Source organism: Danaus plexippus, chromosome 17, assembly GCF_018135715.1.
Source record: "Danaus plexippus chromosome 17, MEX_DaPlex, whole genome shotgun sequence".
Classification (NCBI taxonomy): Eukaryota; Metazoa; Arthropoda; class Insecta; order Lepidoptera; family Nymphalidae; genus Danaus; species Danaus plexippus.
Window position 1 is genome coordinate 9558979 of NC_083548.1, and position 18814 is coordinate 9577792.

At 46.5% G+C, this 18814-nt stretch overlaps 1 protein-coding gene across 1 annotated transcript in view; it reads right to left on the reverse strand.

The window, feature by feature from the left end:
- LOC116771103 (macoilin-2) overlaps window positions 1–18814 on the reverse strand; it is a 34584-nt gene that overhangs the window by 15357 nt on the left and 413 nt on the right. The window contains exons 2-4 of the mRNA XM_061523165.1: window positions 18041–18182; window positions 17522–17648; window positions 14393–14550 (exon numbers count right to left, since the gene is read on the reverse strand). Of these exons, the coding sequence (XP_061379149.1) occupies window positions 14393–14550; window positions 17522–17648; window positions 18041–18182 (427 nt within the window). The remainder of the gene's footprint in view (window positions 1–14392; window positions 14551–17521; window positions 17649–18040; window positions 18183–18814) is intronic.

Consider the following 18814-nt stretch of genomic DNA (forward strand, 5'->3'; position numbering starts at 1 on the left):
AGAATCTTGGAATTCACTCAACCAGTTGACACTGTCAAGAGAAGATATATCTTTCGCATAATCCGCTTTAAAAAAGTTGTATTTATTCACTGACGTGTTTCGAGAGTTGGATAGCTTGTGAGGAGTTTTTATACTTACATCGATATTCAAAGCAGGGTGCAAAGACTCGACTTTACGAATAGGTGAGAAGCATTCCTCCACTTTGATGTCACTGTCGTTTCTGTCGTAGAGTACTAAGTCAATCACTTTATTTTTATTGTTTTTTACACAATTAAATTTAAAAAGGGAGTTGAAATTTAAAAAATCGATAAAGATACTATTTAAAGCACTATTATTGCCATTAATACTACTACCAGAATCCGTCCAAACTATGCTAGGTAAATTGAAATCACCAACCAACAAGAAAGAATTATTGTCATTTCGAAGTGCGGGTATGGTACTGTTCACTTTCCTGACAAATGCCTCTAGGAGTGGAATATTTACGGGAGGCGGCAAATACACAGTGCACACATGTAAAGTCTGTCTATATCTGCCCACCCCCATCTGTATCGAGACCCATAAATCCTCGCAATCGCTTTCCAAATCCATGCTACGACTGGAGAAGTATTTATTGGAAACCGCTATGAGGACTCCACCTCCAGACTTTTTGTGGGATGACCTAATACTAGTTTCGCGGTCCCTGCGATAAATTGTATATCTGCCATCAAAAACTTCAGAGTCAAGGACACTACCATTCAGCCAAGTCTCCGTCAGCAGTACAAGGTCAAAGTTGTTGTTCAAAACCTGGTTACGTACATCTTGCATATCTGTGTTAATTCCCCTAATATTTTGGTAATAACAATTCAAAACAATGAATATTATAGTAATAATAAAATAAAAAACCAGCGTTGTACAACAATATTACTTATAGATATCTAAGATTCTTAAAAACTTCACGATTTTTAACATATACGTATTCCGACTTGTCCGACTTTCGCATAAAGATTCGGCCATTTTTTGTCCATACGAAGCGGTATCCAAGTTTTTCAGAATACAGTCTTGCTTCAGCGTGGAGCGCTTTAACCGCCGGCGCTAGATGCTCGCATATGTACACAGGCCTCTTATCACCTCCGATTCCCAAATGACTTGTGTTTAATTTATCGGAGATTGTTTTAGCTTTCCTATTAAACTCCATCGACGCAGCAAGGAAAGTATCCCGGACACGCGGAGTGCTGAACTTCACCAAAATAGACCTTGGACGGGGTGAATCTTTATTTAATTTCGCGACTCGAGTACACGTTATAACGTCTTTTTTGTCTAATTCGCATTTAATTACCGATGCTATTTGGTTTAACGTAGTAATTAGGTTCTCATTTTTGAATTCCGGTACGCACTGCACCTCAACGATACAGGCCCGAGATTGCTGTTCCATTAGTGATAGTCGCGATTGCAAGTCGTTCACGTCAGTTCGAAGACGGTTATTTTCTTGTTGTAGATTTTTTATACTTTCAAATTTAAGATCCATTTCTTGCTTAACGTCCTCATATTTACGTTCCAGGAATTCAATAGAAGTATTAATTGCCGCCATATTATCTAGCACTTTTTGAAATTTGTTTTCAATTTGCTCCAACATGTCTTTTCTATATATGTCGAATACGACTTTGAGCTCCTCGCGCACGACGTCGCGGACTTCCTGCATCGAGACATTTGATGTAGTAATAATTTGGTCTTTATTGTCTTTAGTTCTGGTAGTAACATTGTCATAATCTGACATATACTTTTTAGGCATGATCGGCGCAGTGTTTATTACAAATACCAGATTCTCTTGTTTTTAATTATTTGACCTTTTTCTTTTTACTTTTAATTTTACTATCAAAATATAAATTTCAATTATAAAATGTTTTAGAATTTGGTGGAATTGAACTCGGGTTTTGTCGGAGTATGGATTAAACGTGCAACCGTTAGGCCAGCGTCAGATTCCTTCAATTAATGAATTTATCGAACTTATTTTAAACTGTTATTGATCATTGACTAACATTCTATCACTTTTGATTTTAACAAAGTTTCCACACAAATAACTTTACTATGTACTATCTATTTTATCACTGTAATGTTATTTTATTTAAAATTCGCTTAGATATGGTCCATACACTAGTAACTTTAGAACTTTGGGGTACTTTAAAAATTATAATAAGCCAAGGATTACCGACTACTGTACGAGAAGAGACGTCGTACAGTCGCAGTCGCAGTCGGCCCGTCCTATCTGCAACGAGGACCGACGGTCCTATAAATAGTCCGCTAGGAGGCCCCTCAAATATGGAGGCACTCCGTGGTAGCGGAGCGCCTCTAGGATGGTGGAGTGGGGGACGGAGTTGAATGCGTTAGCTATGTCAAAGGACACAGCCAAAGGTCCATCCCCCGCTTCCATCGCCTCGCTCACCTGTCCCCTCAGACGGGACAGGGCGTCCACTGTCGAACGCTCAGCCCGAAAGCCGAACTGAGCATGCGACAGATCCGGGCCAACTGTGCGCAGGTGCGTCTTGAGCCGGGCAGCGAGTATTCTCTCGAACATTTTACCGACCTCTTCGAGAAACACCATAGGTCGGTATGCCGAGGGGAGTCCACTTCCACAGTCTTCCTTCCGCAGAAGGTACAATTGGCCCTCCTTCCATGGCTTCGGGAATCTCTCGGACGCAAAACAAACTCCGAAAACCGTGGTCCCATCTTGGAAGCGACGATGGCCACCACCTTCGCGGGGTTGCCATCCGGCCCTGGAGCTATCTTCTTACTACGGAGGCAGGCGACTGCTTCTTTTAACTCCTCCTCCGTAACAGGAGGGACCTCTTCCACCGTCGGAGCGGCACCCTGCGGAGGACTCATTGCCGGAGGGGTGAAGCTGTCCCCTCGGGGAAACAGGGACTGCACCACCCCAGCCAGCAGCATCGGCTCGAGAGTCTCTGCAACTTGGGAACCGTACGGGCGCAGCTTGTTCCGTGCCGCCTTGTACGGTCTACCAAAAGGATCGTTGTCGAGGTCCTCCAACATTTTCAACCTCGCGCGGTCTGGAGCGGCGGCGAGACTCGCCTTGAAGACGGTCTTCACCTCTACGTATGATGCGTAGAGACGATCCTCGTTGGCGAGATCAAGAGGACGCCACCGCTGGCTCGAGTCCGAACAAGCCATGGACAACCTCCTTTTAGCATCCGACAACACATGGATAATCGTACTGGTGTCCGAACATGCCCTGGACAACCATCCCGGCATCCGACATTATAACATATCGCTAATTTTACAGTTTTAACAAGAACTAGTAGATAGCATAGCAAAGTCATCGTCAGAGTCATGGTCGTCATAGTCTGGCCCAGGCATCCTACGGAGTCTATCATCAAACCGTATCTTATCATACTGGGCATTTCTAGTAATGTTCTCTATTGCCTGATCTCGTACAACAATCAGATCGACTTCAGGCTCTACATCACTAGCTAACAAAATGTCTACTGGCCTAACAACCTTGCCAATGAGCAATTCCAGAGGACTTGACCCCGTGACTCTGTGTTGTGAACAGTTTAGTGCTAATTGTACATCTGGCAAAGCTTCCTTTTTTTTTTTTTTTGTTGACGGGGGGAAATCTTCGTAAGACTTCCGGCCGCGTGGGGGACGCGACCGGGGCATGTGGGATTCTTACCCACTAAAACCCCCCGATGTCCTCTTCCTGCGCTATCGCGGGGGACGTGGGAACTGTTTAACTACCACGACCCCGCAGCGCTTGCCTCTCCCGGCTTCGTCCGGGCTTGACTCTGCCCAGTGCGGCGGCTTGGTAACATGCCGCCGCTTGCCACTCCGAGAGCTCCCCGGACATTGGGGAGCTTGCTTCTCGGGCCCTCTTGATGTGAGCGGCGATCCCCCGATCGCCGACCACGGGCTAGGCGTCCAATTCCATGGCAGGCGGGGCGGGAACCGCTCCTCCTCCGCCATTGGCCTTGGGCTTTTTAGTCCGGGCCTTCCTTGGCGCCCTTCTCGATTCGGCTGTCGTGCCGGGGAGAGACGGCCTTGCAACGCAGCCGCTTGCCCCCAGCACGTGTGCCCTCTCTGTTTTGCCGGCAGCCTCGCACACGAAGCAGTTTGGCGCTGCCTCGCACTCAGCCGCCTTGTGACCCGAAGTCCCGCACCGGAAACATCTCCGGCTACGGTCCTCCGGGTGCTGGCACTTCGCCGCCACGTGGCCGGTGTCAAAACAACGGAAGCAGCGCCTAGGCCTCGCGGCCAGCAGCACCACCCTCGCCGACACCCAGCCGACCATCAGCCGCCCGAAGCTGGTGAGTTTCTTGACGGCTGCGACCGGGACGCGCATCCATACGGACGCATCGCCCCGTGGCCCGACCACCAGTTTACCCGCCCGAATGTCCCCGACCGAGCACCCTCCTTCCTTTGCGACCGCTTGGATGACGTCGGCGGTCGCTACGGATTCGTCCAGCCCGGCGATGCGGATCTCCGCACTCCGAACCGGGCGGGCGACTTTCACTACGTCTGAGGGCAGGACGGACCTCAGCCGCTCAGCGAAGGCGTCCGCCTTTTCCTGCGCTCCCTCACCGTCGATGGTGAGGACGCGCGCACCAGTTTCGGCTAATCGGAAACCGAGCCTGGGGATGCCGAGTTCCCCCAGGTCGATCGCCGCCTTAGCCTGCGTCAGCAAGCCGACGTATGTCACCCCCTTCTCCGCGGCGTCCGCTGCTAAGGTGAGCGTGACTGCCGCGGTGGTCGGTGAACGGAGCTTCACCTTCCTCTTCCTCTTTTTCTTCTTCTTCTTCGGGGTGGCTTTAGCTGGAGTAGCCACCCCCTTCTTCTTCTTGTCCGCCGCCTTTTGTGGCCCAACTGTAGTGTGAAGGCCCTCGGCGGAAGAGGCACTTTCAGTAGCCCCTTCTTTCCTCTGCGCCGCCTCTTGAGCGGCCATAGATGGCCGCTTCGATTTTCGCCTCTTGTCGGCTAGCGCAGGCGGTGTCGTTGTGACGGCAGCGGAGCTCGGTATGTCCGCCGCCACATCTGCGTAGGTCGGGCGAGCTGTTGCCTTTTGGGGCTTTGAGCTCTTCCTCTTCGACTTCGATCCCTCAACTGGCGACGAATCGATCCTCTCCGCCGCCAGGGGTGGGCGCAGTCGAGGCACCGGCAGAAGGCGGTCCTCGAGCCCGGCCAGTCGTGCATTCAGAACAGTTCCGAAAGACTCAAGACTACTCCGTGACACCTCCTCTACGAGCTGGCGCATGTCTTTCTCGCCCGGGCGATAGGCCTGTCGGCGCAACTCCTCCATCTCTCGGCGCAGTTCCGCCACCTGTGCGAGGAGTCGCGCATTTTGGGCCTCCAGCCTCGCCATCTCTTCCGACATGGTGCGCCCTCTCATCTCCGAGACGGCCACCCTTATGTTGGCTACCGCCTCTTTTAGGCATCGCGTGAAGGTCCCCTTGAGGTTTTTCGACCTCGTGGCGACCAAGACTATGGCCTCCAACGAGGCCTCTACACCATCTGTCAGAGCAGCGGAGGTCTGGTCTGACGCGTCCTCTTTTCTTATAGGAGCAGGGACGGGGCTTGCGCTCTTTGATTGGCGCCTCTCCTGAGCCCGTCTCACGATCTCAGCCACGTCCTTCTCAGCCTGGAGTCGTAAGGCCTCCTCTTTCGCCTTCTTGTATTCGGCCTGGGCCTTTGCTAGGCCGATGTACTGGCCGGGCATTGGCGGCCGGCTGCGTCCCTTCTTAGGAGTGGGTGCCGCCCCCTTGCTGAGGGCGGGCACCCCGTCGTCATCTGGTTTCCTCTTGCGAGGTTTCTCCGTTCCGGTGTTGGACTCCCCGGACTCCAGTGACATAACACTGTAGACCGAGGAGTCGGAGAGGTCATCATCGCTGTCTCTCTCCCTGTCAAATCCGGCTGGTAGCCGCGTGAGCAGTACGCGTGGTATGCGTGTCGCAGCCCCAAGCCTCACCTCGCGTTCGAGTTGAACGCTAGCGAGGTCCTCCTCATCAGTTTGTAAGTCCGGTCTCGACGTGGTAAGGTGCGCCGAGCCCGGCCTACTCGTCAAAGCCGAATCGTTATGCAGATCAGAATCCGTTAAAACATTGCCAAGTTCGTAGGTTTCCGTAACCTCTCCTCCCATCGCACTGTTGGCACCCCCCGTATACGCGGGCCGATCCCCCGCCGAAGCGGGAGTGTGGGATTCCCCAGCATTAATGCCGGGACCCACCCGGGGACTATTTTTGACAATACGACTTTCCATTTTGTTTTTGACCCTTTGAGGTAGGGCCAGACCTGGTGCCCTTGGGACGAGCCGCCTGCTCGCCATGCATCTCAAGGCCGGGCACCAGAACCAAAGATTAGGGGCCGTATAAGCCCATCCATCACCATTCATCCATCACACATTCACAAGCCTTTCATTCTATGGGCTGTTCCCCCAGCCCGGACCAAGACCCCAAAACGAGGTCAAGATCCCCCTCCTCGTGACTGACTGCACCGGAAAAGCCGGTGGGCGATGGGGTCGTCACGTCCCGACGCCGACTGGCAAAGCTTCCTGCCACGACCGTTTACTAGTCTCGGCGGCAGTAAGCATCCCCTTAAGAGTGCTCATTGTACGTTCCACCTGCCCGTTTGCCCAAGAACTACCAGCGGCAATAAGGTAAGTTTAATGTTCGCAGTAAATCTCTTTAAAATCTTTGATGACAAAGCATCTGCCCTGGTCTGCAACGATTCGTGTAGGCGCACCAAACAAAGAGATTCTAGCTTTAACCGCTTTTATACTACTAGTCGCATTGATGTGTAAGGAATGGTGGAGCAAAACAAACTTAGTGAAAGCATCGATAACTACAAAAAACTACTCCTTACTATCACTTTTTCCGCTAAGCTTCCCAGTGGCATCTATGTGTAAAGTATGCCAAGGGATCGCTATCTTTGGGATGGAGTGAAGCTTGGTCTGTTTTGCCAGATTGCAACTTTGAAATTCTGTATGTGATGCAATTGTCACAAAACTTTCTCACGTACTTGGCCATCTTATAGAACCAGTAAAGTTCGTACACTTTCTCTAAGGTCTTCTCCCATCCCAAATGCACCAATCCGTCATGCACACCATTAATGACTGACTACCTCATAGGTAAGAAACGGGACTTACCCCGACGCTGTATTTTGCGATGCAAGACACCCGATCTGAACTCGTGAGTCTTTGCAATATCGTCAGGCAACTTCTTAGCTTTAAGGTCATTCACCAACTTACTAATTTCTTCGCCACGCTGTTGTTCTGCTCACAACCAATTACTAGTGAACTCAGTAATTGTAATTTGTTTTCACTGTACCTGTGAATGGTGCGTGTGAGCTTCTTTGACTGGAAGAGGGTTTCGTGAAAAGAAGTCTGCATGTGCCATACGCTTACCATCAACGTGTATTACATCAAAGCCAAAGTCCTGGAGAAATGCCCACCACCTGTGAACTCGAGGCGTCCAATCCAGCCTTTTGCAAGTTCACTGAAGGGAGTTGCAGTCGGTTATTACAATAAACTTGCGACCATGTAGATAGTAGCGCACCGGCGTCGGGACGTGACGACCCCATTTCCCACCGGCTTTTCCGGTGCAGTCAGTCACGGGGAGGGGGACCTTGACCTCGTTTTGGGGTCTCGGTCCGGGCTGGGGGAACAGCCCATAGAATGAAAGGCTTGTGAATGTGTGATGGATGAATGGTGATGGATGGGCTTATACGGCCCCTAATCTTTGGTGCCCGGCCTTGGGATGCATGGCGAGCACGCGGCTCGTCCCAAGGGCACCAGGTCTGGCCATACCTCAAAGGGTCAAAAACAAAATGGAGAGTCGCAATTTGCAAAAAAAATCCCCGGGTGGGTCCCGGCATTGATGCCGGAGAATCCCACACTCCCACTTCAGTGGGAGGTCGGCCTACGTATACGGGGTGGCCACAAGTTGTGAGAGGAGAGACGAAGGAAACCAACGACCCTGGCAATGTTTTGAAGGATACCGATCTGCAAAGCGATTCGGATTTGACGAGAGGGACGGGCTCGGTGCACCTTACCGCATCGAGACCGGACCTACAACTAGGCGAGGACTCCGCTCCTAATCGGGTCGAGTGCGAGTTGAGGCTCGTGGCCGCGTCGCGCATTCCGCGCGTACTGCTGACGCGGCTTCCAACGGGACTGGACGGAAGAGACAGTGACGATGACCTCTCCGACTCTTCGGCCTACAGCACTATGTCGCTAGAGTCCGGGGGGTCAATAACCGGAATTTGACAAACCTCGAAAGAGGAAACCCGATGATGATGGGGTGCCCGCCCTTAGCAAGAGGGCCGCACCCACTCCCAAAAATGGACGCAGCCGGCCGCCAATACCCGGCCAGTACATTGACCTAGCAAAGGCCCAGGCCGAATACAAGAAGGCGAAAGAGGAGGCCTTACGACTCCAGGCCGAGAAGGACGTGGCCGAGATCGTTAGACGGGCTCAGGAGAGGCGCCAATCAAAGAGCGCAAGCCCCGTCCCTGCTCCTATAAGAAAAGAGGACGCGTCAGACCAGACCTCCGCTGCTCTGACAGATGGTGTAGAGGCCCCGTTGGAGGCCATAGTCTTGGTCGCCACGAGGTCAAAAAACCTCAAGGGGACCTTCACGCGATGCCTAAAAGAGGCGGTAGCCAACATAAGGGTGGCCGTCTCGGAGATGAGAGGGCGCAACATGTCCGATGAGATGGAGAGGCTGGAGGCACAAAATGCGCGACTCCTCGCACAGGTGGCGGAACTGCGCCGAGAGATGGAGGAGTTGCGCCGACAGGCCTATCGTCCTGGCGAGAAGGACATGCGCCAGCTGATAGAGGAGGTGTCGGTGAGGAATCTGGAGGCTTTCGGCACAACGCTGAATGCCAGACTAGCAGGGATCGAGGACCGCCTTCTGCCAGAGCCTCGACAACGCCCACCAATTGCGGCGGAGGAAATCGGTGCATCGGTTGCCGAGGCACCGAAGAAGAAGGGCTTAAAGCCCGCCCTCCCAGAGGCAACAGCTCGCCCGACTTACGCGGATGTGGCGGCAGACACACCGAGCTCCGCTACCGCCACAACGAGACCGCTTGCGCCAACCGACCGGAGACGAAAATCGAAGCGGCCATCAATGGCTGCTCAAGAGGCGGCGCAGCAGAAAGAAGGGGCCACAAGAAGTGCCTCTCCTGCTGGGGGCCCGCACACTGTAGCCGGGCCACGAAAGGCGGATAAGAAGAAGAAGAAAGGGGTGGCCTCTCCAGCCAAAGCCACCCCGAAACAGAAGAAGAAGAGGAAAAAGGTGAAGCTCCGCTCACCTACCACCGCGGCGATCACGCTCACTTTGGCAGCGGACGCCGCGAAGAGAGGTGTGACATATGTCAGCCTCTTGATGCAAGCTAAGGCGGCGATCGACCTGGGAGAACTCGGCATCCCCAAGCTCGGTTTCCGCCTAGCTGAAACCGGAGCGCGCGTCCTCCATCAACGGTGAGGGAGCGCAAGAAAAGGCAGATGCCTTCGCCGAAAGGCTCAGGACTGTCCTGCCTGCGGAGGTAGTAAAAGTCGCCCGCCCGGTTCGGAGTGCGGAGATCCGCATCGCCGGGCTGGACGAATCCGTAGCGACCGCCGACGTCATCCAAGCGGTCGCTAAGGAAGGAGGGTGCTCGGTCGGGGATATTCGGGCGGGTAAACTGGTGGTCGGGCCACGGGGCGACGCGTACCGGTCGCAGCCGCCAAAAAGCTCACCAGCTCCGGGCGGCTGATGGTCGGCTGGGTGTCGGCGAGGGTGGTGCTGCTGGCCGCGAGGCCTAAGCGCTGCTTCCGTTGCCTTGACACCGGCCACGTGGCGGCGAAGTGCCGGCACCCGGAGGACCGTAGCCGGACATGTTTCCGGTGCGGGACTTCGGGTCACAAGGTGGCCGAGTGCGAAGCAGCGCCAAACTGCTTCTTGTGCGAGGCTGCCGGCAAATCAGAGAGGGCAGACGTACTGGGGGCAAGCGGCTGCGTCGCAAGGCCGTCTCCCCCCGGCACGACAGCAGCAACGACGCGAAGGGCGCCAGGGAAGGCCCGGCGTAAAAAGCCCAAGGCCAATGGCGAAGGAGGAACGGTTCCCGCCCCGCCTGCCATGGAATTGGATGCCTACCCCGTGGGCGGCGATCAGGGGATCGCCGCTCACATCAAGAGGGCCCGAGAAGCAAGCTCCCAAATGTCCGGGGAGCTCTCGGAGAGGCAAGCGGCCGCTGACGTCACCAAGCCGCCGCACTGGGCAGAGCCAAGCCCGGACGAAGCCGGGAGAGGCAAGCCCTGCGGGGTCGTGGTAGTTAAACAGTTCCCACGTCCCCCGCGATAGCGCAGAAAGAGGACATCGGGGGGTTTTAGTGGGTAAGAATCCCACATGCCCCGGTCGCGTCCCCCACGCGGCCGGAAGTCTTACGAAGATTTCGCCCGTCAACAAAAAAAAAAAAAAAGATAGTAGCGCAAATGCTTAACTGCGTTTACAACCGCTAGAGCCTCCAACTCATATGAATGGTATTTCGACTCTGCGGCTGTAGTACGCTTACTAAAATAAGCAACTGCTTGCAGCTTACCTGCTTTTTCTGCATAAGCACCGAAACGTATCCAACCGCACTTGCATTAGTATGCAACTCGATCTGTAGATCTGGATCGTAGATCATAAGAACCAGCTCCCGTGGTAGCTTGGAAATAATTTGTTGTCTTACCACCTCATGCTCAGACTTCCAATCTAGTTTACTATTAGAGCTCGAAGTCAACGCGTATAACGGTTCCATTGTCTGTGAGAATCCCGCAACAAGCTGCCTAAAATAGGACACCAAGGATACTGGTGAAAGGTGAAAAACTAGGACGAATAATATTTGGTTAACTTTTTCCCTAACAATTTTTCGCTCCTGAGGACTTAAACGATAAGGGCGACGACTTACTGTTTTGTGGGGGTCAATGAGCCTGATGGTCATAGGGTCGGTGTTGGCGTGAGTCATAGGTACACCGGTAATAAACGACTTTTCGAAAGACTTCAAGATGTCAATTAATTCTGCTCTATGTTCTAAAGGTACATCAGTATTAAATTAAATGTTCATTCTCGCTAACACTACACGATTCGATAATACAAGTTTTCTCTACACGCAAACAGTTACGAGTCATGTGGACAGTTAGGCCTTGATATAATATTTCATGTCCGACCATTATGTCATATTGAAGGCAATAGTCGGGTAAAACATGAAATAGGATTTCTAAAGTAATGTCGTCAATCTTAATAATAGTCAAAATCTGTAACATTGATTTAACAGATGTTTGCCCTATGCCAGTCATATTAACAATACTATTCAATCTTCTACCACTCAATTTGCTAGACACAGATTCTTTAATTAAAGAGCATTCGGCTCCCGAATCAAAATAAAATGGAAAACGCCCACCGTTATGGTACATATATCCAGTAGGCGCATCTATATTGCACAGGTCCACCCGCTCCTCTATAGTTGAAGCTCCGCTGCTACCGTTGCCTCCGTCCTAGCTCCTCCGCTTCGGGCAGCTGAATGAGTAGTGGCCTTGTCCTTGACAGGAGTAACAAGTAATAGAGAGGTGTTCTGCAACAGGCTTCTTATAATTGTTGAAGCGAGTTCGGTTATTTTCTCCATTTGGCTTCAAATTCCTCGTCGAGAAGAACTGAGTAGACTTATGGCCCAGTTTCCCACAGTGAAAGCACTTGATGCTTGCATGGCTTGTAGCTGGGCGAATCCTCTTAAAATCTAGCACGTCACTATTAGGTGGACCTCTTCTCTTTAAAACGACACCGCTGTAAGCTCTTGTTGCAGTCATTTTGCATGGTCAATATCAGTGGTACAGGACAATCGTTGAATACGAGGCGAGAACTGCGGAATATGTACCAGAACTGTGGCTACCGCGATCTGTTCTGTCGTCAAGTTTTTCCACCTTGACATAATAAAGGTCATCAAAGAAGCACCATATGCGGCAAGACATTCATTTCCTTTTGGTCTGCTTCCAGCCATAATAATAAGGTAAGATGCCACAGTCTCAGGACTTGCGTACCTTGCATTGAAAAGCTTCTTGAAATTATCTCAGTCATCCCTGGAAATGACGCAGTCGACAGTCATGTGGATGCGTCTCCTTTCATTGCACGACTCAACGCAATCATTAACGGGGCGCCATGTTGGCATCCGTCAGTAATGCACGTGTCCGCTGTTGCAATCCAAGCACGTGCGTCCACATTGTGTCGGTCCGGATCAAAATCAGGAAGACGAAGTTCGTTCGGAGATCGCGAATGCTTCATTCCCTCTAGCATGGCCAGAAAGTTTCTATTTTGCTGCTCCAGTAACAACAATAACTTTTCGCTTTCGGACGTATTTGCAGCACGTGGAGCGTTCCGGTTACATCCCACTTCTGATAACGGAGGATCAGAAGATAGCTCATTATCAGACATAGTGAACGATGGAACAAGATTTAGTTGGTAACGCAGCGAGTTCATCCACTCCAAAAAATGTCGGTGACATTCCCTTTTTTTCTCTGTCAGTTGCCCAACGTCAAAACCGACACCGGGGTGACCTCACTCAAGCTAACTGCTTGACGTTGCCAGCTAATTCGTAATAATTTGTAAAATAAAATGGAAATAAAATCATAATTAATTCTGACGCTCCGACATATATACATATATACATATATAGATATATACATATATACATATATACATATATACATATATATATACATATTATTCTTGCTTCTATACAGGTTGATACTTACGTTTCAATAATTTCTTGATCAACAACTGACAGCCCTAACAATATTCATGAAAGAATTTAGTCTTAAAAATTATCGCTATAAAAAAAAAGAAATAAATTTCTTACAAAGTAATAATTATTTAATAACTATCAAAAAATGATGCAAATGGAAATATTATTGAAATATATTATTCGTCCAAATTTACACATGTCGTGTACAAACAATCTAAATATATAAAAAAAGACATAACCACTACCTTGCTTAGTCGAAATTTATAGTAGATTCAAGTTCATTCGTAAACTCTCACCTGAGAGCATCGACTGAGGCGTGTTAATGCAAAACTTGTAAGTGTCTGTATTGTGACAATGGAAACCAATGGTAGGCATGCAAGTAAGTCGTTCTTTTGCGCTCTTTATGCTCTTAGGAAGTGTTACATACATCGAAGTTTCGATCGTAATTAGATAATAACCCACCCACTCCTTAAAACTCTTTTGGAATGTAAACAAAACTTTATGAACTATTTTTATATTGTAACTCATCTTATAAAATTTAAATTCTACAAAATTAGACATTTACAATTAGTGTTTAAATACTCGTAAATATAAAAACGTATCCAATATTTCCGTGAAGAAAAAATATCCGTGGGCCAGATTATTTTCGAGCACAAGAAGATTATGCTAGGTGTCATCGGAGGAAACACGACCTAGCTGATACAGGTGGGGTAGGATTCACCCTCCCCTTGCCAGAGGTTAGTACCCTGATATCTGTTACTGCGTAATCTAGATTCAACTGATATGATCTCAATTAATATCACGTTTAAAAATATATAATTTAAATATTAAGATCTTATCTTCCTCATTTGTGGTGCAATCTCCCTTAGAAGCTCGCTCTCGTGAGCCACCTACAGGATTGGTCTATGACATACGCCACATTATTCTTACCCGAAAACTCATTTCAAAACTTTGGCTAGGTGACTCATTGTTTTCAGCCAACGTCCAGGTTGAGTAAAATACGTCAGTAGAAATAACGATTCTCTTTTTATGAAATGTCAATCGAGTTAATATAATCTATAAATGTTCCTAAATATATTTAAAGTGATTGAATGTTTTTTTTAGACTGTGGCTTCACTCGCACTGCGATCGCAGAATCTATTGCCGCCGTAAACGCTTTTATATGTTAGAGATGATGAATGTTGTTCGTCAAAATTTTTGACACGTTGATTGATTACAATTTTAAACTTTTTACGCGATATGTTTCGTTTCATTTATCATTTTAACTATAGGTAATTGTGGAGATTTTATAAAACTGAATAACGGCATCCACGAATTTTCTGTTAACCTTAGTCGAGATGTTGAATTTCACTCCCTACATTTTCCTTGAGAGCTGCAATATGAGGACTTAAAAGTTCTCAGGTTATCAGTCGCACCGTTAGCTATACTACCACACCGCTGAGTAATCAGTCAGATTGACCGTATACTTGAGACAAAAAAAATACGCCGCAGCGGTGGCTAAGAAATATTGATGTGCTTTTCCATGTGTCAAATTTCTCCAGAATAAGATATATGCAGGAGGTATTGCAATTTACCAATAATCTATCAGGGTAGACAACGAACATTAGACTCGTTGTTCACGAGGGTACATATTCAGCTAAGAATAAATTACCTTGAACCCAAAGCCGAGTGAGATAGCCGGGTAGCCGAGGCAGTGAGCGGCTAGCGGTCGCCACAGCTCCAGCACGGCCCGAGCTCGGACTGCGCCCTCCACGTACACCACCAAACAGCACAGTGCCACAGTCGACACGCAAACACCCTTATCGGCAACTGGACGTCATTGAATTAAACGAAATTAAAACGAAGACAGCTTTATACTAAAGCATCCCTCTCTCAAGACAATATGCGAAGTCTCTGAAGCAGTTGTTGGTGACATTCAATCATGTGTCACATCCTAACATCATCTACGTGGAACAAAGACAATGGACTCTTGCGAATAATATGCAATCGAGTTTATTTACATATTATTGCTTATAATATACTTTTATTTTAATCCAATGTCACAAATTTTGTCCTTATCATAGTCCAATTTTCACAAAAGCTTCTTTATATGATACATAAACGATATGGCGTCCAAATTACACAAAGATTTGTTTCCAAAAAATTTATTCCCATTAATTTCAATACCAAACATGTCTTTACACATACATTCGTACTATTTTCGACACATCTGAAACTTTCCAGGCATCATCAAACTCCATTAAGTATGAAAAATAACAAAAACTATTTTTTTACTGGGCTATAACTATAGTACAACTCATTGAATAACTCAAATTCTCATAATCTTCCGTTCATAAAATCTATAAGTCATAAAATCACCTTTAGGCATACGTAATACACGATAAATAAATTTTATACACGAGATATTCGCGAGTTTTATTCATTTAAATGAAACTAATATATTTTCGTATATACTACGCAGATTTTATTATTTTAAAACTACATAATTCTGACGTTTCGGTTACTTTTCAGCAACCGTGATCACGGGCAGACGAGATGTATGATGTATGCACAGTTCATCTTCTTCTTTGTGGGACAACCCTTCCCCACATAACAGCTTACATCTTCATACTTCTTATTGTAACACGACCCTACCAGGCAAATCTGCTACTGCTACATATTCCCACTCATATTATACAGTCTCATCACTATACATCCATCTCAACATTTTCATTTCTGCTCCGAGTATTATGCTTTCGTCTACTTCTATTGTAACCCAAAATTCTGACCCATACAATACGATAGGACTCACCACGATATGGTAAATTTTGCCCTCAATCTTAAAGGGCATAAGTGTATCGTGAGTTACCCCAAAAACTGGTGGACAACATCGTCGTCATTTTGCAAGGTAATATAGAGATAGTTAAAGTTCGAGCAAACCGGCAGGAATGCACCGCCCAAGACAATCGGAGGGAAACATGACACGCCACCAAAATAACAGAAATGTTTGCTCTCTTTTTGTTCGCCTGATCTTTAACCTCACGTTCTTCAGATTCTAACGTCATTTTACGAATCTTCCTGTACCGCAAACACTAATCTCAATGTGATTTGCAAACAGCAGAGACAGAGGTTTTTTTTTTGTTTCGTAATATCTATTGCTGTTGCCCCTTTTGGCTTTTACAGCGTCAGCGGGAGGAATGGGTGGCCCGATGGGACCAAGCCATTTTAATTCGGGCCAAAAAGGGCTCGACGGAGAGAAGCGCTCGTCCCAAGGGTGCCCCTAAGAGGCCGGACCTTGACTTAGGCCGTGATTAAAGTGGAGGATGGCATAGGAGGATGGGATTGCATGACGCCCCTCGACGGCAGAACGCCGGAACGACGTGTATGAAACGGGACCTCGTCTTCGCCGGCGAAGGCGGTGTGTGTTGGTGTGGTTCTGTGCAATGGGGGTAATTGTGTCTGTGTTGTCGGTTGTTATCTTATCGTCAGGGTCTAAGAGGATGCCTTTAGGACGCCTCTTGCCTATCGGGGTAGACAGAGGGGCTTCGTTCTGAATGTCCAGTATCAATGCATTGATTACAAGAAAAATCACATAAGGGCTTAACACGAACCCCTACTGTAGCCCTAAAGCTACATTGAACGTATCAGTTCTCCCGACTGTCAATTACATGCACGGCTGTTCATTGGTCTAATTTGCTGCTAGCATTTCCCTCTCCCTTTCTTCAATTTCTCCAGGTCAAAGAACAAGATATGTATATACATTCTTTTGTAGATGCCTGTCCTTTCACAGTTCTACTTTATCACAAATATGACGTCAGTTGCATGGCGCCCCGCAGTCAATACCTGAAATAACTCTATGATACTCCATTTTCAATTCTCCATCTTCTCGATATCACTTTGTCCATACTTTCAGTGTTACATGTGCATATTTCTCTACAATTATTGTAGTCCTGGACATCATTTTAAATTTTCATATGGCCACTAACAAGCTATTGGTCCATTGATCAGGGATTGCCTCTTGCAAAAGTTTATTATAGAACAAGGCGAGCCGTTTTTCAAAGTCAGACACTTCAAAGTCCATCTGCTTTTCGGCTATTCATTCTTTGCACTCTCACTCTAGCTTCAACCCCACTTATCTCACTCACATCAAAGTTATTGCCTAATACTCCTAGATTCATTATCCTCATTCATCAATCTCAAGTGTCCGTTACATCTTCTTTTAATCTAATCATTACTTGTAAGAACTTTTCCTGGATCGTTTCTATGCATTTCATCTGACATATGTCTCTTATTATCATCAATCTTCATTTTGCAATTTGATAATGGTGATTTTATCCCTCAGGATGGTGTAGTGATACGTTAAATATGGCCGAACGGCAGATTTAGCTATCTAACAATAGCTTTCTTCTTGAACTCATTACATGTCATATTTTTGTTACTTCATATCTTTATCTCTCTCTCCTACAGTCTGCCATTCCGTACCTGTATTCATTGTTACTCTCAATGTTCCTTGTACTCCATCAGTCTACATCCACAGCTCCTAATCCATCAATCTTTTCTCTTTCAACACTCCACATACATCCTTCATCAAACTCCCTAAACATTCAGCCATCTGCTCCAAACACCGATTCATAAATTCCATCTAAACTTTCATTGCTATTACTTCAACATCTTTCTCGAACTGTTCTTTCAATCACATGCCATTTTATTGGGTGACAGATCTTAGTTCTATTTAGTAGTGTATGTACTCAGCATCTTGAAACAATAAGATAAATATCAAAGATAATTAAAAACAACTTACATGAGTACCAAATAAATTGTACCCAAATATATGTACTGGCAGCAAATATAAGGTACTGGAGTGGTATGAAGAAGAAACATATCATATCAGACGTAAGGGCTATGCATATGAAGGAAGCTGAGAACACCTGAAAATTATCACTAATTAATATACATTACTCAGTTTTGGTTTAAAGCTTTTGTTTTATTTACACTTTCACAGTCCGTATAATTTATATGATAACATATATAATGAATTCTGGACTTGCTATTAAATATCACCTTTAATTATAATATGTAGAACAAAATATTCATCAATACAAGCAGGATTCGAACCTCCAAGCTCAAGAATATTGTGTTCCCATTGCTGATTTGAGTCAATGAATAAATCACTCCATACATTTAAATGACATATCGGGATAGATGTTCCATCTGTTAGTTTTCATGAAAAACTTTCTTTAACTTTACAGTATAAAGACTAAAGATATTCAATCCATATAATATAATAATTTAATAAAATACAATTTAAATTTATACTCACAAGCCCATGGTACTTGAAGGATTCATATGCAGTTCTCAACATCAACCAGAATGGCCAAAGGAACTCAAGTCTAAACTCTAGCATGTAGTCTGCTATCACAACCGTCGCCCATACCATTACAAACTTCACATACACCATCGAACTATAAATTGAGATAAATAAAATTATATCCTGTTTGTTCCCGTTAATCTCTGAAAAGGCTTGACCATACTTGACAGGACTTTTACTAACATATAGGTGTTACAATAAGGAGCGACTTTGGTGAATATTATTTTGGACATTTTATTTATTTTTTCTTAGTATAAGTAATAAAAGAACAACTGCCCTGTGTGAATGAAAGAAGCAGTTGGTATCTAATAACAAAAATTAACTGGCTTAGAGGATATCTATTCTTTAATTATGATATTCATCTGAACTATAAATATACAGTATTAAAACTAGTGTCTGTTTACAATTTCTAAATTTAATTTCATGGCCTCCATGATACTCAGAACAAAAATTAAAAAAAAAACTATTGTTTAGCTCCTTGTTTTAATTAAATAGTGCAAAGATGGTAATTAGAAAAAAATTAAAAAGAATGGTTGGTGGGTATTTAGAATAAATCATAGGGAATTTACACATTACCATATAAAAAAACAGTAAACAAATATACACAGCGAACAATTTATGATCTATTAACATGCCTTCATATAATAATCGTGTTTAAGTGAGCAATACACGTGGGGGCTTTTATTTTCTTTTTTATATACGCTCTATCACGTAGAATGAATGCCA